Source organism: Leuresthes tenuis, unplaced genomic scaffold (assembly GCF_036924035.1).
Source record: "Leuresthes tenuis unplaced genomic scaffold, fLeuTen1.0.hap1 SCAF_22, whole genome shotgun sequence".
NCBI lineage: Eukaryota > Metazoa > Chordata > Actinopteri > Atheriniformes > Atherinopsidae > Leuresthes > Leuresthes tenuis.
The window spans coordinates 10,452,970-10,474,610 of record NW_027325376.1 but is presented as its reverse complement, the minus strand read 5'-3'; the positions used below and the strand labels follow the sequence as shown (position 1 = coordinate 10,474,610).

Below are 21,641 nucleotides of genomic sequence, written 5' to 3'. Positions count from 1 at the left end.
CCGCTGTCACGGCTGTGTGGTTTTCAATTTTCCATGGGGAGACACAAAGTCTCGTGATAACAAATAGATGCGAGAGGAAAATGGCCTCTGCCTGCTTCTGCCTCATTTTTCAACATTCATCAAGTGCTTTTCTGCTCCGTCACAGACTTTGGAGCGTATAACGTTTACATCGTCCATCTCTACCCCCCCCCCCCCTAAAAAAAAACAGGCTGTACGAACCCTTATATTGAGGCATCTTCATAATATCAGCTTTCCTTCTCTGCACTTAACAACAGCAGGGAAGGATCCACCCAAGTGACAGGAAAAATCCATCATCTCCAGAGGAGCGAGTAACAAAGGTGGTGGGAATTCAGGGGGATTTCCCAGTCCGAGGTTGCAAGAGGATACACTGCTAAGTGTTTTCGTTTAGTGTCAGAGACGAAAACACCTTTGGGGAGACTCACGTCCCTGGTGAGTGTTTCCATTTAAAATAGGAACATTTTCTTGGGAGGACATGCATGTAGAACAGATTACCAGTCCTTTAAGTGACTGATATATCTTGCATCAGCTTGGCAAATGTTTGTCAGCACCTAAAGTTCACAGTACTTACCCAGAGCAAAACATAAAGAGAGAAACAATTTCCTCCCCTACATGGTGAGGTTTTTATTGAACGACAACCATGTGAAAGAAATGACTGCTTGGCACTTTGAAGGACTCATATGGGTTTAATATCACCCCGCGTCTCATTTATTCTCTCTTGACAGAATAATAGCTGTCTTTGGAGAGTTTCCTACCCACTTAATTCCCTTTCTCCTCACCCCAAGTGTCTAAGTTTACGCAGTGCAATACTCTCAGGCCTTATGTAAAGGGACACGCTGAAATTTCACGTACCCACATTGGGTTGTGGCTGAATCCCACCACTTCTGCGTATCATCTGGTGTTTTCCTCTTGCAGCCTCCCTACTGATTATATTTCATTTAAAATCAGAAGAAGAAAAAAGTGCTGGTCCAAGTTCAAACTAGAGCGCAAAAACAACTGTGAGGCTCGCGGAGGATTTGATTGCCGAATATTTCGTCTGTCACAGTAACACAAAATGTTTCCTGCCTCCCCTGGTGGTTAAACCCAGATGCGGAGCGGGCATCGGCGTAAGTCAGCAGAGGGTGAGAATGCTCAGGAAACATGGGACAGTGAGGCCTTAATTAAAAGGTTGATGAGTTCTGCTCTGCACCAGGAGACATTGTAATGAGACGTTCAGACTGTCCTGCGAGGATCTCACTTTCTCTGTTGCGCAGAAACAAACATGCAACAGAGCAGGTTTGTTTCTATGACTCACACATCTTTTATCTATTCTCTAATCCTTCAAGCCATTTGCATGAACTCATTAGGTGTACTCTGATTATTAATTCCTCTCAAAAAGTAAAATAAACTCAAGCTATAAATCTCGACTGAGTTTAGCCATGATGTACAGCCTCATTTATTATTGGAAAATAATTGGACACTTTTTTCTTGCAGGTCTAAATGCTCTGAATGAGGTCCACGAGGACAAAATTCCCCATAACTTGATCGTTTTTTAAGTATGTTTTTACAAAGAAACTATTATTTATGCAACATTTAATATCTCACAGCTATCTCTTTATTTAAAGTAAAGATCACATAAATCCGATCTATTGCCCACTATGTTTAAGTGACTGGTGCAAGAGAATAGGGACTACATTCGCAGAGCAGTTTAATTATATTTAAACATTTGTTTCTCTGTTGATGCCTGGGGCTCCCTATTACCCTTTATGTATTTAAATCTTTTAACATTCTGCACAGTCATTTTAGCTGAGCAAAGTTTAATATCTTTTTAATTTAAATTGTAAAACTCAAGTAAAATTAACTGAACCATCTCTGCCACTTGGTTTAGGTATTTTCTTCTCAAAGTTTATTTTGATACTTTTGCTGTCTACACCATCCATCTGCAGTGAAAAGACATGGCAGCAGTGATGCAAAGCAGCCTGTGAAAAAGCTGAAAACGAGTTCAGCAACCGTTAAAGAGAATGTGCTGCTCACTTTCATTGAATCTATTTGCATGTGACAAGGACGGAAGATCTTCTTATCCTTGAGCAAATTTTGTCAACACGATCTTGTGCTGCGCTGAGCTATGCAAAGTTGCACTGTGAGTGTTTGTCTCAGTGCATGAATATGATGGAGATGTTACAGGATGTTACCCATATACATGATAAACTTGCTGTGAGTAAACAGAAGCTGTCAAATAGATATAGGATAATCACCTCCATCTCGCTCGTGCCAGTTTGCCCGACTGCTTGCTGGTGAGCTGGGTGACGAGTAGAAGTCGGGTCCTGTCGGGCTGGTGTCCATGTTCTCCTCCATGTTGACGGTTTTGGGCCTTTTGCTGCACACATGGAGAAAGTTACGGCTTTGCGTGGGTTGCAAGATGTCAGTATTGATATGGGGTAGATGTAATGGATGTTTGGCAAAGATGAACCAACCAAACTTCATGACAGGACAGACATCTCTCAAATTTCTATGCTAAAGTTGAAGCTCGTAACTGGATGGGTTAGCTTAGCTTAGCATGAAATAAACGGAAACAAATGGTCTGACACTAACTGTTGATGCTTTATTGTATTGACAAGACAAAAAGGATACTGGATTGTCCCATCTATAGCTTTAGAGGGACAGGGGCTGGTCATTCCTTTAAATTGGACAAAAACATGCGAGGTGTATGTTGTTCTTTTCTATTGCTCTTAAGCTAAGCTAATGCTGCGTTTCATTTACCTTGGAAGTTGGAACTCAGAGCTGGCAATAATGTCACACCTGAATTGAACATGTTCAAATTAGAAGTGGAAAAACCAGTAGGGTTTTCTTTTTATGCTGCAAAAGACAGACCTGTTAATACACTTATTTCTGGAAATTGCTGCAGCTATCAGCTCTTTTCATGTGAGAGGCAGCCATTTTGAATGTTGAGGTCAGGGCTTGTGAGATGAGCTTTACTTTGCTGGTTAGCCTTATTCAACTTCGCTGGGAATTCCAGTAAATTTTTCCACCTGGGAAATTGCAACTTCCAAGTTCAAATTGAATGCTCCGTAAGAGAGCAAAATTTAAAGCAACATCCTCAACCAGGGATGTGTCTGTGCGAATGTGAGAGGGCAAAACCACTGCTTTAGTGTATCAACAGAAGACCTTCATTTTCTCAAAAAAATCTCTCTTTATGCTGTAACATCCACTGACCTGCCAGGAGGGGAGGATATGGAGCGGTGCAGTCCCGCGCTGGAGTTCAGGTCATGATAGTAGGGCTGGCTGGGCATGTCAGCCATGGAGAAGGGTACCGCTGCGCCGTGGGTAATGGGCACTGTAGAGGACACAAGAAGGAGCTCAATGTCACAGATTCGCAGAGCTGTCTTTCTCTATCCTCGTATCTAAAGACAAACAGTGAATTGTACATTAGCTTGACTGACTGTTATTGATGCTTTAGAGAGCTTTCGTATCAAATTAAGCGCTCACTACTCACAGGTTAAGAGTCTGAGCATCACCGGCATTTCAGATGAGCACTGACTAACAAACCTGTTTGAATAATAGCAGCAGGGAGAATATTTTCAAGAAACTGTAATTGCCTTTTGTACGTAAGTTGATTAATCATTTTTTCAATTGATTGGATGCCAAATTATCATAATTTTTAAGGATACATTAAAACGGCAGTCAACTGCATTTGTCTTAGCTTAAAAGGTCTTCAACTTTTGGTGATGGTGACAGATAAAAGCGTTTGTGATTAGAGTTTATATAAGATTTAAATAAAATCCCACAATCACCCTCTCATAATCATCAGCATTTTTCCCACTTCTTCCGATTCCAGTCAAATACTTAGCAGTTTCTCCACTATAAATCATCTTTTGAGGAAACTGCTGTGTTTTTTCACTGCGGTCAAGGTGAGGGATATTGTTTCAAGCGAGTGTTTACAGAACAAAGGGGGTTAGCCACCCATCCTGACGCTCTACCCCGTCTCTCACTTTCACTTGCTTCAGTGTGTGGCCCGTGTGGCTGCCTGCAGCTCGAGTGGTTGGTTGGTTTGGAGTGGATGAGAGGATGGAGTGTGTGGCGCCGTCTGTTGTGGTCTGAGGTTCACCACTGGCACGATCCCTCCGCCAGCCTCCACCCTGGCAGCCCACTCTAGCCCTGGCAAAGGCCCCTACCCGCTGCTACCCACACCGAGCTGTCTGTAGAGGAATGCATCCGGCCCGAGGACGCTGAATACAACATCATTGTTTGTTTTGTTTTTTTCATTCATGGTTTAGGATACCCCCAACCATCTCTTTATGTGGTGGTCTGTCTCTCTTCTTGGCTCGGCACAGTATTTTTGTTGCCACTTGGCCACCCTGCCAATCATCTCATTAAATGATCTTGGCTTTGACTTTTCAGTCAAAACAAAATGAATAAAAAAAAATAAACATTTATATATGTATAAAAAAAGAGATCTTACTTTACTTTTTGAGGAAAAAGTCTAGCTCAACACTTATCATTGCCCGTACACATCCGGATTTTCTATTGACCAAATATTTTCACACTTTCAGTTGAGGCTGCCGTTGCATTAATGAGCGTCCTCGTCGAAATGCTGGACTGCAATTTAGCCTTGAACTTCGCAGCCCCCTTTGATGGACTTCAAAGAATGTCTCAACAGGCTGGAGAGTTGGGAGAGAAGCGTGATGACGGACGAGCGGCTGCTTAGATATCTTCCCAGGGAGCGACTGGCTGAGTGAGTGACAATTCCTGTGCGTCCAGCGACCTTTTTAAAATTCCAGCTCGACTTCAGTCGGCTTTAGTGAAACCAGCCTCTGTCACATGAGAGCAAACATGGCAGCTCAGAGGCCATCTGGTCAGGGGGCAAATTAAACACTACACAAAAACACAGTCTTCCAAGAGGTATTCAGCCTCTCAGCAGTGATACGAGTGCTTTCTGTCTTTCGGAGCACTAAAAGAAACAGTGAAGACAATGTGGTGGATGCTCTTGCGTCAGAAACACTTCATGTTGTGGATAAACAGAAAGGTCAGCTTTAAGTAAGACACGCTGTTTACTATTTTCTTCCATTTTTCAATCACTTTGGAGCATCATATCCAAAGCTGACAGACAGATTTTTTCACATTAAAGGCGATGCAAAGATTAATCTGTCGCCACGAAAGAAGTCATGCATCGTTTCAATTTCTAACTACAGTGCTTAACGGAATTCACACGTCTTTGAGTCCAACCATGGCCCCGAAACCGGCTGGTGCACGCTACAACACACAGTAACGCAGCATTGGTATGCTTCTTCTGAACGCAGGTTGTTGAAGGGGTGACTGGACTCTTTGTGCTCCGCAGCCTCGGCGCAGGGGTAACACAGGTAAACGGCGCCTTGAAGTGCCCTCGGCTATCAGAGGAGACCTGGGAGAGCAACCGTCAACGGCTCTGCAGCGTGGAAACGTGTCCATACAGATGAACGCAGGGCCCACACAGACAGCTGCACACTCAAGTGTTATCTTATTGCAAAGGAGACTGGCCAAACTGGATTTACCACACCACAGCTGTGTGGCTGGATTTCAGTTAGTACAGAGATTAGGAAGAAAAGCAGAGTTTTACGTGGCAGTTGAAGGCGAAGGCACCTTTTTATTTTTCAAAATCATCCTCGGTTGTTTTTGTTCGTATGGAAACATAATGGTTTCTGCAAACACATGCAGGTGTGACTCTCACCTGAACAGACCTCTTCGAATGACTGTGTGAGTCTAGACAGGCGGATAGCCTCCTGACTCACATGTTAACTTTGATGCACCTGTTACACCCTCAGTACACTCACGATATGGTGCCTTCATGTTCAGCCTGAACGTGCGTCTCATCAATTATGGGAAAGAAAAAAAACTAAAAACACCTGTGTGCTGAAGGTGTGCAGGCTGTTAAAATGCAAAACGAGAAGCGTGTACTTACTTCTGGACACTCGCACCAGCTCTGCAACACTGAAGACTCCTGATTTGATGAAACTGTCTTCCAAATAGACTGCACACAGAGGGATGATGAATACACATTACTACAGCTGTGATTATTATCATTATACACATTTGAAATGAGAGTAAATGACTGGATGCAGAGCAAAATAGCTAGTGTAAAAGCTGGAAATTTGTCTGACATAATATCATGTCATTCAGCATAAAATAAGCAAACACTTTGGATTTAGTGCGCTTTTCAAATAATCTCAAATATTTGTCAAAAATTGAGCTAAAGATGCATTGATTGTTCATTTGTGCACACTGATCAGTCCTTTCAGGCGGTTTACTTTATCTAATTACTCTCTTTCACACAAAGACACACAAAGCAGGTACAGAAAAGTGCACAGGGATTTATTTTTTTTTTAAAATATTTTTTAAATGGTGGGCGACAGCAATAAATGATCCCGTTTCACGCAGAATTTCTTTATCCCAGGGAAATTTCAAAGGTGCATTCTCAAGCTAAAAAAAAAACGAGCAGCCGCATTTGTTTTTGATTTGACGTTTTTAAGTTGAAACATACTGTGGCACAGAACCCTTCTGCGCAGTCTTGGAAAGAGTGACAGGACAGGTGTGTGTGTGTGTGTGTGTGTGTGTATGTGTGTGTGTGTGTGTGTAAGGAGGAGGAGGGAGTGACATGCAGACGCCTGCTGCTGTGAGAACAACTAACGAGCCCGAGCTGAAATGCTGCAGGCGCTGCCTATTTGATAAAACACAAAAGTAAAGCTTAAAAACTGTTACATGACACTGTTCTGCTACGATACAGTTTTAGAGTGCGAAAAAAAACCAAAAGAGCGTCATTTAGTGCATAGTCCATTCAAAGACAACATTGACAATGTGACATTGCTTAATATTTATAAGATGTACAGGAAACATGATGCAACAAGTAAATAAAGTGTTTCAGCGTGGCCAGATTTTTATCTCCTGTTTTCCAGAAACTACTTTTAGACTGAACAGATGACAGTCTTAATATATTTTTGCTGCGTCGGTGCATTATCGCAAGGTCTGTATGACCTGCCCAGGATTCAGCAACACTAATCAGAGGCTGTCAGAAAAGTTAAACATCCAGACAAGTTATTGACACTCAAATGACTGCGGCTCTGCTTTGATTCACTGCCGAGGGCACTCAGTCTGTGCCAGAAAGATAGAAGGGTATCTCCATTGGCACCTACGAAGCTTAATGCCTCTTGTGAGCCAGCAGCTTTTGCAAGCAACTGTGCCACCACCGAAGGCGTCCCAGGCCTGAGTCACAGGCTCGCTAGCATGTTTTCCTTGGCAGCGGCATAAGCAGAACCTGCTCTTGAGGTTGAAAACTAATTATGCTTCTCAAACTATTTTCATTCCAACGTTGTGACGACGGCGCACACAGGTCAGTCCAGGAGAACAGCAGCACTGTTAAAGCAGATTCTCCACATCTCCGTTCTGCTGGCTCACCTTGGCGAGCGCAGCTACGAGCCAAAGGCGCAGTCTGCTGTAACATTTTCACCCCGCATCAACGACAACTGAAGTTAACAACACAATCAAATCATATTCTCCCTCAGTCCGCGCGAGAAAAAAAAACTCTGACAAGCGAAGGGACGTCGAAAGCTTCATTTTTACATCCAAGTTTTCATTCAACATCATTTACAACAAATGTGTCAGTTCAACTTTTCTGGCGTGTATTCAGTTTATTACCCATCCCACCCAGTGAATAGATAAATAAAAGGAATAGAAATGACAAAAAAACAAAAAAAAACAAGCATGCTTGTACACACTTGACAGGGGCTCATGTGTAGGCATCTTGTCCTGCTACAATGCAATTCTGCCAGTAAAGGCATCGCTATTTTGCCTGAAAGTCACAGAGTTCACAACCCTATTTAAACTAGGTATGGTGTACATAAGCCGCAGTACAGTGGGCGAGCTGGAGAGGAACAATAGAGTGATGACAGGAGGGAGGAGGGAGGATGACTGCCACTGTACATACCTGGAAGAGGGTTTTTGCCTGGCTCATTGTTACTTGGACTTCCTGACTGCTGCGAGTCTGCGAACACACAGAGAGTGGGGCGGGGGGGTTAGCATAGGAACATACCATCTTAGTGAATCAGAGTTTTCTTAAAATCATTGATTCCAAACTGAACATAAAGAAATAAGTTCTGCGCAAGTGGAATTCAGAACCCTTCCTGAGTGTTTAAAAGCTTTTGCCTTATCTGCAGTACCCGTCAAGAAGAGTGCATCCACTGTAGATTAAACAAGACAGCTTTGTTTGCACAGTGCTATCATTAATGGGAGGGCAAACTGAGGGAAAAGCTCTGTGTCTGACACAGAATAACCTTAAACTTTTCTACCAGCAGACCACTGTGTAATTTTTCAAAGGTGCAGGGGGAGTAGCCAGGGGGGTGGGGGATTCAGAATGTGTTCGGTCCTGCTGTGCAAGGTACAAGCACAGAACAAAACATGGAGAGAGGGCACGAGGGGTGGGGAAACGCAAGGAAACATGAGTGGAATTCTTTCCACCGGCTACAGCGTGCAGGGTTTGGTATGAGGCGGCCCGGACTGACGTCTTTTACCTTAGAAGCCTCACCGGGAGGGGAATGTATCATTCTTCTGTAGTTCCTGGTTGATCACTGACAGGCACTGGGGCCTTTTTCCCTTTTATGTTACTCACCACGAAAGTTGTGAAACACCAAAATTAGTGGCATGAATCACTATCAGATTTCAATCTATGCACACTGTCACGGTAACTCAACCTAGAGAGGCCTTGAACTCGAACACTGTGCCAAACAGTTAATAGCAGCGTCTGAGTGGACCCTCGTAATGATTCAAACTGGCCCGAGCCCACACATGCCCCGAGACTGAGAGGGCGCAATGAGAACCAGAAGGGAGATTACCATCTACACCTTTAACATGTGACAGCTTTAGCATGAGAGGCAAGAAGCTGGAGAGACGGTGAACTCAGATACCCTCGCCTTGAAACAACACCCATTTTCCTGCCGCAGCTCTCATGAGCTGTGTTACAGAGAAAAGGAAAGAGAAAGGGGGGTGGAAGAAAAAAGTTGAAAGATTTATTCCTTTCTTGTTCTCTCTCTGTGTCGCTCTCCCGCTCTGTCTTGTTCCCCCACTCCTAAATTTGACTATTAAACAGCGCTGCAAAAACAGAATGTTCTTGGCCGAAGCTCAACAATGACAAAGTAGGGAGGGAAAAGGACCATACGTTAAGGAGAAAAAAAATCCCCTATTTTCGGTATACTGAGCCCTAAAAGCAACTGACCGACTTCCAAGTTGGGGCCTTAATACATATCCCTGCTCTGCTTTAAAAAAAAAAAAAAAAACAGAAACCTGAGTCACGCTACTTTTAAATCTCTCATGTGAAGCAGTTACAGCTGCACACGTAAAAAGAAATCTCTATAGAAAGCAAAAAAAAACCTGCAACGCCTCGAAGCTGTGACCAGACAATTACATTACATTACAAACTGAACTCCAGTGCACCGAACATGTTCAAGTCATGTTCGAGTCCCAACATACACACACACTGTAGAAAGAAGCTTTTATGGGCAACAGGAGGTTTGTGTAGATTTGCCACGGCACATGTCCGTAAAGTGATTGCAAGGAGCTCAGTTTGCCCCCCCCCCACCACCATCACCACATTCCTCTTTCAGAGTCATCCATCAGTCTAGTTAAGACTGCCAACTCCATGCCTGGGCCCCGGGAACCGCTGAGAGCGCGAGAAACAGGCGGAGGGAGAGAAAAGAGCACAAGAGAGCAGCTCAGAGGCAAACGCTGAATAGGTGGCACGGTGGGGGGAGAAAACAGCGAGGAAGGTGGTAGCGCAGCTCCAGTTCAGTTACATCGGATCAGAGTTTTAACCCCCCCCCCCTGTATACTTCCAGAGCTGAACAGGTAACCAAAACAAAAAGAACAGATGGTCGTGACAATTAGAGATCCCAGGCAACATCTTCCAGCATGAGGCCCCCACCGTAGCACCAGGAGACACCACCTGGATGACTCAAGGTGGGATGCAAGCATATGGCACATCTGCCAGGCCTGCATCGGAGCAGGAAACACCTCCCCTATTGCATTACATTTTACCTTTAACCCCAGAAGGGCAGCTTTATGCGCCTTCTTTTTTTCAGGGTAATTGTATTATTCGATGTGGCCCTTTTGGGGGTATTTGGGAGGCTGTCAAACGTTCAAGGTTTTGGTTTGCTTTTGTTTCGTCTGAGCTCACCAAATCACCCTCCAGTCCAAGTCTTAGAAATTCAACAGGTATTTCAAAATGAAATAAGGGAAATAAGCAGAGACTTGATATCAAACTGTTGGGGGATTTTGGCAGATACTGTATGATATTTAAATTTTCTTAAAGACTACGCAGAAAAACAGTAAAGTGGAGCTGTGGATTATTTTATTAGGAGCCTGGGGCCTGGTGTCTGTATCTAAAAGGTGTCCTGTGCAGAAGCACAGCCAATCTGATAGTCTTCAAATAAACAGTGGCGCAACCTGTAAATAAACAGTTGTGGTCGAGGAGGCTCAGCTTTGCCCTGGGAGCTTGGCAGGGCTCGATCGTGGGGCCAGACACCGCACACACACGGCCTCTCACACACATCCACATAAACACGCACGTACACACACGGCCCCTTTTCCAAAAACAACATTTCTTGGCACCCACCGTCCCTGCCACTTGTTTAAATAAACAAACCAGTTCATGAAGGAAGGGAAAAAACAGCACCGCGAATGAATCAGATTATCTGCTGTTACTCAGCAGAAAGGGGAAAAAAAAGCAGCAGAAGGGGCTTGTGGGTATTTTGGAAGTGTCCACGAGTTCTTACACCTTCTTGTCCGGTGGGATACTTATCATACCACTGTAACGATTAGGGCAATTAGTGGTAATGGCAACAGAAATCTGGCTCGGCAAGAAAGTTTCTAAGTGCTTATGAGGTTTCTCCACACCCAAGTGTGTTACTCGCCTGGATTTTATAATCACTAAAACACTCACACACACTCTTGCTAACCCACCCTCTTCATTTTTGGCACGATACCCATTCCGTTCCCACCAAATTGTGGAACACATATGCACATACACACAGTGTGGATTAAATTAGCCACATAGTTTAGGAAACTTACTTTCTTTCTTTTTTTTTTTTTTTTTTCCCTGACAGCCGCGGTGCACGTCTCTCGCCCGCAAACACTTGCAGACACGTACAGATATCCTCCACATAAAAACAGTGCGTGCGCACGCGCGCGTCACGCACGCCCTGCAGATGCATACCGCTGTCGACATTTCAGGAGGAGAAGCCTGTCTGGCAGCCATTTTATGCCGAGCAGGGTTCTGTGCACATGTATAGCACTCTGGCTGCCAGAGGCATGGGTCCCGAGCCAAGATGCATTTCAGCAGCCTGGGGAGGCGAGGGGAGGGGAGCGTGTGGAGGAGAGGAGAGGAGAGGTGGAGAGGGGTGGACTCCCGGAGAAGTAGGGAAACGGAGAGAGGGAGAAAATATCGACCTAATTACGAAGCAGCTCTGATGCGTAATGTTTCGACAATACAGCTGCTCCTGAGTAAATATTTGATGTGGCCAAGCAGACTTTCTTCTCAGTGTCCTCCTGCTTTTCTTTGCTCATCCGGAGACTCCAGTTTATCCTTCCTTGGAAATACACAGCCATGTGTGTGTGTGTGTGAGCGTGTGTATCTGTGTGTGCAGCAGGGTCACGCAAGTCTTGACAGTGCACATAAATGACTGTACATGTGCTGGTATGTAATGTGTGTGTGTGTGTGTGTGTGTGTGTGTACTTTGTCTCATGTCCTCCTGTGCTCCTGGTTTCTATCATTCACAGCTTTGGGGATGACCTCACACTACTCGGGCTGGTTTCCAACAGCCAGCAGAACCTGCTGCCTTCTCCAGATCTTTCTTTCTTCCCCTCGCTATCTGTCTATCGCTGCCCCTGTGCCTGCAACAGTATCCGTCCTCTATTGTATCTTTTTATACCCGCCTGTGCGTATATCTACTATTCTGCGTGTATCAATGTGTCTTATCCGGTGAAAAGCTCCCACTACAAATTTCTGTTTCAGATTCTTGATTTTCTGCTCCTATCTCCTTTTTTAAACACTTTTCTTTTAATGTTTCCATCTGTCTTGCTGCTCTCCCCCGTTTACCGCCTTTATTAAACACCCCCCTCTCTCTCGTTCTTTCTCTTTGTCTCTCTATCTCTGTCTTTTCTCACTCCCTCGCGCTTTGTTGTCTAAACAAAGTGGCCTTTATCAGGATGAGCCGCAACCCAAACAAGCCAAACAAAAGATATGGGCGAGAAAATCTGCCCGCAGAAGAGGGAGGATCTTATCGTGCCAGCCTTTGTGTGCCAGCCTGCCAACTGGCGATGCCCCCCACCGCCGACCCCTCCCCGAACACACACACAGCAAATTTTGCCATCCAACCCCCCCCTGAACAGGACTCACGCATGGCATTCTGCAAAGGGCTGGCACCTGACCTGGCCGGAAGGGGAGTGATACTGGCACCGAGCGTGAGGAGAAGACAAATGCTGCGCCAAATGGAGCGCCACCTTGGGGTGGCATTGTCTCACAAGGACGATGAGCTTTGGCGGAGCAGCAAATCAAAAACCGAACTGCAGAAAAGCCTCCTGGTTTACTTACTTTATCTTTATTTGGCAACCCAGGGTGCTGGACCTCGGCACGATGTGATTACCAAATATAGAAACCTGCCTCTGCCTACAAGCTCATCCATGCCTTATTGTTGGTTCTATTATCTATGCAAAGACAAAAATAGATTGCACTGCATCTCTTTGACAAAGTATGAATATGTTTCACCAGTGGCAACTATACACAGTGTGACACTGTAATGATTATCTCATAATTGGAACAAGGGAAGTATTTCTTATGGGCTTAAAGGAGAACCTGGTAATCCGGATAGCTTCCCTATCAAATTACGGCCTGCGACGGGGAATGCAGGTACGGCGGGATGAGTTACACACAAACGCGCACACACATCCACGCAGTGAGACGAATGTGAGAGAAAAGCAGAGGGAAAGTGAGAGGGGCAAAGTTGAAACGTCTGTGAGAACAATGAATTCTTGCCTTTTTTTTTTTCCTCAAAGACAGACACCACAGACTTGTTCAATAGAGCAGGAGGGGAGACACACACACACAAATTCACACACACGCACAGTAAGTCTGTCAGGGTCTTGAGACTTATGGAATCAAGTGGGATCCCAGCCCAGACAAGAACAATGACCAGCCATGCAGCGTGTTCGCGCAGTTGATCGTGCGTGCCGCAGCTCACTTGTATCTCGCTGCATCCGTGTGCGTCTCTAAACGAGAGCACGCTCACGCCTGCCGCCACCTCAGCGTGTATGCCTGGAACTTCAATGTGTGTTTGTTTCTAATCGTTGCATACTAATGCCAGTGAAGAGCGGGCCCTCTTTCTCCTCGCTGAGCCTCTGCGCCTTCTCCTTCGTAAACTCTCACGGCACTGAAAAGAGGAGAGCGTTTTAACTGAGCCGAGAGGACAACAGGCTCCTCATTGAGGTCACCAAACAGTGTGGACGGGGAGGGAACGCATTCTGCGGCGAGTGGGCCTTGAACAGCGCGCTGAATGGCCTGACGGATCATTAGCCACACCGGCCCGAGAGAGGAGAAGGGAGAACCTGGCGAGCACAAAAGGATACACTGCCTTATAACTAAGGATGCAGATGAGGGTTAATCTGACCAAATTCAACCTCCCCACCTCTTAATTTGGGAGATAAAGTTGACCCACCTCCGAACAGATGCAGACATTGCACGCATTTACTGTGCAAAAACGGAAGGCCAAAGCGTTCAAGAGCAGCTTTCATTCACGTTGTCATGCTACATTTGCACATTAAATGTACACACAGTGGCGTAGTGAACACGCGCGCACAAACAGCGGCACGCACCCAGCATCCCGCAGCGTGCTGGTCGGTGCTGCGCGATGCAGTCAGCGAGCTGACAAACTGCACAACACAACGCGACACAGTGGCTCATCTGTCCCATGAAAAATGAGCAGGCTGGTCTCCAGTCAGCACACTACGCCCCGCTTAATGTTTCCACCTCCTCCCGTTCGCTCTCAGCTTGCCCTTTTCTCACAATGTGGCCTTTCCTTTTGATTTTTTATTACGTTATTTTTTCTATTCCTTTGACCAAAGCCCCTATATTCCTTCTATCCCTGTAACTGTCCACTGAGCTTTGTGCCCGTGCATTTCATCTTTCACTAAACCTGACACTGTCCATTGCAAATGGAACAGTAAATACACCCTCAACCACTTTTACTGTCCTATTATGAGCTTCTTTTAAATAATCATTATGCAACAATTCCAAAGATTGTTTTTTCTTAAATTAGATAGATTATAAGTCTATCTAATTATAAGATTAGAAATTGGAATGTTATTCGAAATCTTTGGTGGCAATCTGGACGAGTATCTGACATTTCTTTAACTAAATGTTGCAGTAAGTAAATTATACTGGCTTCAAATGGTCTGAATTCTACAAAATGGTGTCGTTGCCTGAAGTCTGGTCCCATCTTTCACATGGTTAATCAGCATCAGGTCTAGCCTGTGAGAAAAAAAAAAGAACTTTGCATCTGTGTTAAAACAATGGCTCCATCAACAGCCAGCCTTGCATCTTTTTGGTATGCACCAAACAAACAATTAGCTTTGTTGCAGTGTAATTGACTGGCAGGACCGGGTGGCATTTACATTCACCCGCTGTTGCCACCCCACTATTCAGCAGGCTGGGGGTAAAAAAAAAAAAAAGAATAGGTCCTTATAAGGGTGCAAAGTTGGCCGCATCTCTCTGGTTTGAAGACACTGCTTTTTTCTAAAGTAGTGGCAAACTTCCAAGCAGGAGCGTTTCTTTTTTTAATACATGTCTGTGGAGGAAGGAGGGAAGGGAGGGTAGAGTAAGGACGAGACTATAGATTTAATTATGCATGCGTGTTTTCTCATTCATTGTAGTGGTGGGAAGGAGAGACGGAGAGGGTAAGGGGTGTATGGTGGGACGGTTGGAGGGGGGGGGACAGACCAATGACATTCCGTTGTTGTAGTCCTCCTCCTGCACACATACACACAGAAACACACAAGGAGCAGTCTGGGAGCGAGCCGCTATAGGCTAATGAGGTGACACTCACCGTCTGGAGACTAGCCAAAACAGTCCATTAACTCCTAGCCAGTAGTTAAGAGGAGAAGAAGGAGAAAGGTGGCGGCGGGGAGGGTGGGCAAGAGACAAGAGGAGGCAGATGAGGGAGAAGGGGCAAATGGGTGAGGTGGGCGGCTAGCTGATGGTGGGTGGAGCTTGGGAGGGGGAGGTTGGAGGAGCGAGTCTGAACTCTTTCAGGATGTGAGAGTGGGGGGTATTTCTGCAGTTTTGTAGTTGTGAATGAATCAGTGGGGAGGCTGGTAGAAGGGGGGGCTGTGCACGAGCGTTCACTGTCGGCGATTATGCTCTATGGAGGCGGCTCTTGAGGAAATGTAAGACTGTGTGTGTGCGAGTGTGAGATGGAGCAAAGATGGTGGGGTAGGTGGTGGATGAGGTGAAAGCGAGAGGACAAGGGAGATAGATCCAAAACCCCCCAGTCAGGCAGACAGACCTTTGACAGAGGAGCTGTATGATTTGCCTCTTTCATCTTCAGAACCCCCCTATCCCGTCGGATAATTATGAAACAAATGCACCGGACCCCTGCTGCTTGAGTGGCAATAGACATTGGAGGCCAGAAACATAGAGACAGAGTTCAAACCTGCACGTCTCGACTGGTCTGGAGGGAGGAGGGACAGAGGGAATGAGGGATGGTGGGTGTGTTTAGGGGTCTGGGAATTTCCCCACTCTCCCAAGAGAGACAAGTTGCTCCAAAGATCATAGTTCAGGGACAGACTAGTTGTGATCCTAACGAGGCTTAACTGATTTCAAGTAACGAAATATTGGCTTTCAAATGTACAATGCCCTCAAGAAAAATGCTCTCAGACTTTGAACTTCCAGCTGGCACGCAACTTTTTGTTTTATTGGTTTATTTGATGTTTTGCTCTGGTACGCACTGATAAGCACGCAAAAGTTAGCAAAAGGCAACGTTACCCACATTTTTATCTCACACCAAACACCAAGGCCCGAGCAGTCTGAGGCAGGCACGTGCAAAATTACAACAAATGTGCGAATGCGTTCAACGAGTTTGAACTAAAAAAAGAACTATGCACAAATAGTCAAACTCTTGTTAAAGAGCAGCAGGACAAGCTAAAAAAACTGTTGTTTTCATTTGGATATCTACAGATGGGGCTAACTTTCACTCCTTCTTCTTTGTGATAAAACTTTAGAGACACCCAAGTTTTCACCCAGACTTGTTTAGTATTGTGTCTGTTTGGCTTTTGCCAGTGATGTGTCAGTGTTTTTGTCAATGATTGTCAGCGCTTGCAACGGCGTGAGGCCTCAGCCAAGAGGACTTCCCACTGGCAAGAGCTGTGGGCCATGACTGGGTGCTCCCTCACAGGGCAAAATGGCTCTCCTCCAGCTGGGCGAGAGGCCACCGAGGATCCCTGCCACCCATTGCCACTGTTTGCGCTCCAAGAGCCGTGCCAAGCAAGCAGCAGCAAAATGCACACAAACACACACGCCCACACACACCTTAAAGTGGGGACATGGAAGGAATTATCCGATCATAGAATGCCACCACATCTAAGACCAGATCTTGGCCCAAAAAAGACAAAGAAAACAAAGCGTGCACTCATTCAGATGATTTTGCTGGCAATGCTTCCCTGGAACGGGACATAGGCTGGAGAAGGAGGGGGAGAATCAACCACAGAGTTTAATGTGTCATTACAAGCATAAAAACAGACTACTGACATTGCCAACAGATGTCGAGCCGGTTTCTTTTTGCCAGTACAACTCCAGTAGGGAATGAGGCGGCAGGTGCAAATGGTGCTTTCTTCTTAACTAGCCTTGCCACTCTGCTGCTGTATATCATCATTTCTTCTGATCTGGTGCTCAGGCAAGCATCATGAGGAAACATGTGGGTATCAAAACCTGAGTCCTGAAAATTTGTTTTATTAGTGAGTCAAGAAAATGAGTCAAGAACTGATAGCTGAAAACTGAAGATCAGGCTAACCTTGTAGCCTTACTTAAGTACTATCAGATCACTTTCAATTCAATTGAAATTCCTTTTCTTACAGGAAGCAAAACTCTGGTATCTAGTTCCTAATCTGGATTACATGTGCACCACAAAGTCTTATTCATTCCAGCAAATCTCTAAAAGCCTTAAGCCTAATACTCCCCACATCTTTCCAAACTCCCTACTTCGAACAGTAATGATGGAAAGATGTTTTAACTCTTTAGTGGGTAAGCTGTTCAGATGCAGCAGACCCACTGAGGACCGTGGTGGTGCTTTAAAAGCCGGCTGCATGCCGCATGGCCAGTAAAACCCCTCCTTTCCTGTTAATGAGCCTGGAGACAGGGCTTTCAGAGGCCCCCCATCAGAGCTGGCGCAAATCAAAGCATCCAAGGGGATAGAGACTCGGGGGCAAGAGGGTTCACTGGGGGAGAGGGGTTTGGGTGTCTCCACTGACACATAACCATTGACTGAAGCTTTTAGGGCAACAAGGGAAATTAAAGAAGTGATTTTACAAAAGCAACTAAAAGTGTTGGCGACTTCTTTTGCAATGGGTAAATGCTCATTTGACGAGCTGCAGTCAGATGCAGAGCAAAGGTTGGAATAAAACGGCATCATAAAACGGATTCTCCCATAACTTATGAAAGAGTGACAGCCACCTGTGCCCACCACAAGGTCAGAGCACTGGCAGTCATCCAAAGACAGTGGAGCTCCTTTGCTCCTCGTGGACCCCCCAACTGTCTGGAGATATCCAGCTAACAGCAGCAAAGGTGTACAGTCACCCACGCATCACCGACCACAATAAAGCACAATGAGATCATAAAACATCTGGGTCTTACAGGATGATCAGAAGGCAAATCTAATCTCTCGGCTTTGCCAGTTTCCCCTTTGCCTCTCCACGTGTGTGTGATTTTTAAATTACACAAAAGTGCATGCTAAGCAAGACGTTCCGAGCCAAAGAGAGAATGGAGCGAGAGAGAACCCATCTCTCACACTCCTGGCAAAAAAAGAGACAACAAATCCGCGCTGTGCTACCACGGCCTGCTGAAGCAGCCCCCTCTGCCACTGCAGCAATAACAACATGTGGTTTGGCCACACCGCATCACTTTACAGCGAGAGGAGGAGAGGCGCTAAACTAATTTCAGATTCTGGTTTCCTTTTTTTGAGAGAGAATTACAAACAATGTGAGCTCCACGGAGGTGGTCACAGAGTTTGGTCGTCACATCATCATATCGTCGCAATCTCACCGTAAAAAGGTCATTTACAAATACGGGACAAATTTACTGCAGCATCAGTATTCACGTGAACATGCAGAACTTCCACCTGAGATCATAGTTTCGGCAACTGAAGATGAGGTGCAAGGCCCTGACTGGTTTACTGTGTTCTTTATGTGGGGGAAAATACAGAAAAATCTACTGAAAAAAAGTTTAGTTTCTGCTTAGGTGCATACACCTTTGAAGGAAAAAAGATACAAAGTACTGAGATAATACAGATGAAATGAGCATAGTAAACTGTGATTATAGGGAGCATGCCATGGAAAGAGTCTCTCTTTTGACATTTTTTTTCTGGGTTGTTGCCAAAAATGCTAGAACAAAGACGTGTGTCATCAATCCTTACCCAGCCGGTTTCTGTTTATTTGCAGGCACCTTGAGTACTGTGGTTTTATAATCAGATTCCTGCTCTGATAATGGTAAGAAGGAAGGACTTTCCGTTAAAGCAACTCTAAGTCCTGCTGTCCTCACTGCTTTCCCACGAGACTCCTAAACTATAATCTCTTGAAATATTTGCACAGATGACGGCAGCGCTCGGCTGTTTTGACATAGAGCGGCATGAGCTAGATCTAGCAGTCACTTTTTCCATTAATTCTCAGCTCAGGAACAGGAATTCCCCTTTTGTCGCTTTTCTCTGTAACCCACCCGCCTCCCACCAACCCCATAACCCTCCCAGCACTCCTTCCTCCACTTCCTCCCCCTGTTAGGATTTGTCCACTCAGGGCCATGCCACAGAGGTCTTTACACCCGCCTTGCAGCCTGCTCCAACAATACCCACGTTCCACTCATCCAAACGGGTTGTTTTCACTTTATCTGAAATGCCAAAAGTTCTCTTCCAGAGATCAGGGGTGGGTGGGGCCATAAGGGTTGGTGTAAATGCGGCAGGATAACGACAGCGAAGGTAGTTCCTGTTCCAACTTGGTTCAGCTCAGGAAGACAAGCGAGGCCAGCAGGACTGCTCTGTTTATGTTTCGTGCTTCTGGGAGGATCATCTATGAGCTGCAAGGAACAAACTCATGGAAAAGTCGCGCCCGTTTGCACTCTCCCACATGTCACGACTGCTCGCCCCCAACAACAACGGCTCACGCTGCACAAAAATATCCCGTCCGCACGCACTCACACTCTCACTTATTTTTTAATCCAACCCCCTACAAAGCTGCTGTCATGTGCATTCATAACGTTTCCTGGAAGGTGCTTTCGACTGTCTTTGAGTCACTTTGCATCTTACGAATCCTTTAAGAGCGTTACACCAAACGTCTTCAAACTGCCAACTGTAATTTCCTTGTTGTTACAAACACTCTCAATATACAAAACCTGAAAACATTTAAGGACTTAAGTTTTTTTTTGGGGGGGGGGGTTCAGACAGTAATTGCACTGAATTTGGTGTGCAATCTGTTCAAAGGTCATAAAAATAATCTCCTGATACTCGCCACAGTGTTGCATCATGGGAACTGGAAGGAACATCAAAGGGCCACCAGTGGAGCACACTCTGTAATCCCCCTCCTGGCAAGCTTCTACATATATACATGTGTCCTTGCCAAAGTTTTTTTTTCCTCCTGAGGGCCTGCTTGAATGTGCATGTGCATGTAGAAAACACTATCTCTTCGCTGACACAACGGGCTTGTTGCAGTCACAGCTTTCGCTACGTTGGCAGCCCCTGCAGAAACACTTCCCATTTGTGGTGCAGGGCTTGGTCCAAGCCACTTCAACTTGGCAGGGCTTACCTGGAACAGCCTACCAGTAGGACTGCCACAGACTCTCCCCCCTCAGCCGAAGCAGGCAGACCTCATTGTAAACTACAACAGCTGATGTCAGCCACTCCTCCAGAGAACCTGCAGCATTCGACTCGCAGGTATTCGTCAAGGAAGAAGGAAGTGATAGAATTTTACCAGCAATTTTTTCCAGTTGAGCTGGTCGAACTGTTTATTTTTGGTTGGTGTTGTCAATCGAATAATACGTCTTTGTCGAGTGTAAGAGTTTGTAAAAAAAAAAAAAAGAGAAAAAGAAAAAAAGAGCTAGAGAGAGACTGGAGAATAGTTGACTGAATGCTTCAGGGCTGAACACACAGGACAGAAGCTACAGCACCTTTCACAAAGGGCTCAATTGTGCACACAAGGTGACTTTTTTTTTTTTTTATCAATTGAAGGAGAATTACACAGATCGTATGACACCATATGGAATTCTTTTTACACATAATGTATTTCCTCTGCAGGCGCTGTGAAAGGCGAGGCCTACAGGGAGTCCTCTTTAGGAGGAGGGGAGAAAAAAAAAAAAAAAGCTGTATGTATGGTGAGGAGCGAGGGGGGGTGGGGGGAGGTTGAGGGGTTTTAGTGGGGGCGGTCCAAGCACGCTCAGCGAAAATATGCCTCATGCACTCGTTGAACTTGGGAGCCTGCGCAGGCTTCTCTCAAGGTTACAGGAGAGGCCTGAGTGGAGAGGAGCAAGAGAAAGAAACCATGCAGCAGCAGCAGTCCACGTGCAACTGGATTCCCACCAGACCCCGTTTCTTCACTTCCACAAATACTTTATCTTCACCTCGCTATCTTGTATTAAACTTGTAATAATTAAGAACATGTGACATTACATCTTGTACTATGTCCAGCATGAGGTCTGTGCTATTGAGTTTTACAGCGAGTGTCAGTTACTCAGATAGCAGAAGCAGCATGCGATCACCTTTGACTCCAGGTTTCCTCCCCTCCTCCGAGGCTGCTGGGACTTGGGCCACGTATCCGCTGCCGCACCCCTGATCCCTGAACCACACAAAGGTAGGAAGCGGCTGCCTGAGCTCGTCGCATTGTGACGAGGCCTCTAAATCACCCCTTGTTTCATCCACCGCCATTTACGCACGTTTCACCGCAGGAAATCATAAAGACAACGAGGCCTAGTAAATTCGTCTGAGTGGGAAGATGCGAGGCTATTAGCTAATTGAATCATATGGAAGGTAATGGCGCACAGCTAAAGAGACGACACATTCACAACACACTGAACTTTAAATTGCCAGCGAGGTGCTGAGTCATACAAACTCCTAAATGTTTAAGCTTATAGAGATCTTCTTTTGGAATGAAACAACATTGTAACAAAACAATATCTCTGACTCCTCTCAAAACAGAAAGTTGTGGTTGGAATGGGTGAGAGCACAGCTGTTAACCCGCCTCCTGATACTGATCGGATCAGTTCATAGCGGGTGTGGCGGTGAACAGCATCTTGGACTAGTAAAGTCAAGATTTCAGAAAAGAATGTACCGGTAATCACGGCGCTTGTGCTGAAACAACAACTTGGATTTGACTTCACCCTT

General features: G+C 45.5%; 1 protein-coding gene across 9 annotated transcripts in view; it reads right to left on the bottom strand.

Moving 5' to 3' along the window:
• The window catches only part of LOC140281774 (nuclear factor 1 B-type-like), a 63,877-nt gene that overhangs the window by 18,781 nt on the left and 23,455 nt on the right, over positions 1-21,641 (bottom strand). For 6 of the 9 annotated variants that reach the window (XM_072376266.1, XM_072376267.1, XM_072376264.1 and 3 more), the window contains exons 3-6: positions 7,952-8,008; positions 5,933-6,001; positions 3,211-3,331; positions 2,253-2,374 (exon numbers count right to left, since the gene is read on the bottom strand). In XM_072376266.1, coding sequence (XP_072232367.1) covers positions 2,253-2,374; positions 3,211-3,331; positions 5,933-6,001; positions 7,952-8,008 — 369 coding nt within the window. The remainder of the gene's footprint in view (positions 1-2,252; positions 2,375-3,210; positions 3,332-5,932; positions 6,002-7,951; positions 8,009-21,641) is intronic. The other 3 variants (XM_072376268.1, XM_072376269.1, XM_072376272.1) reach the window with 2 other exon arrangements.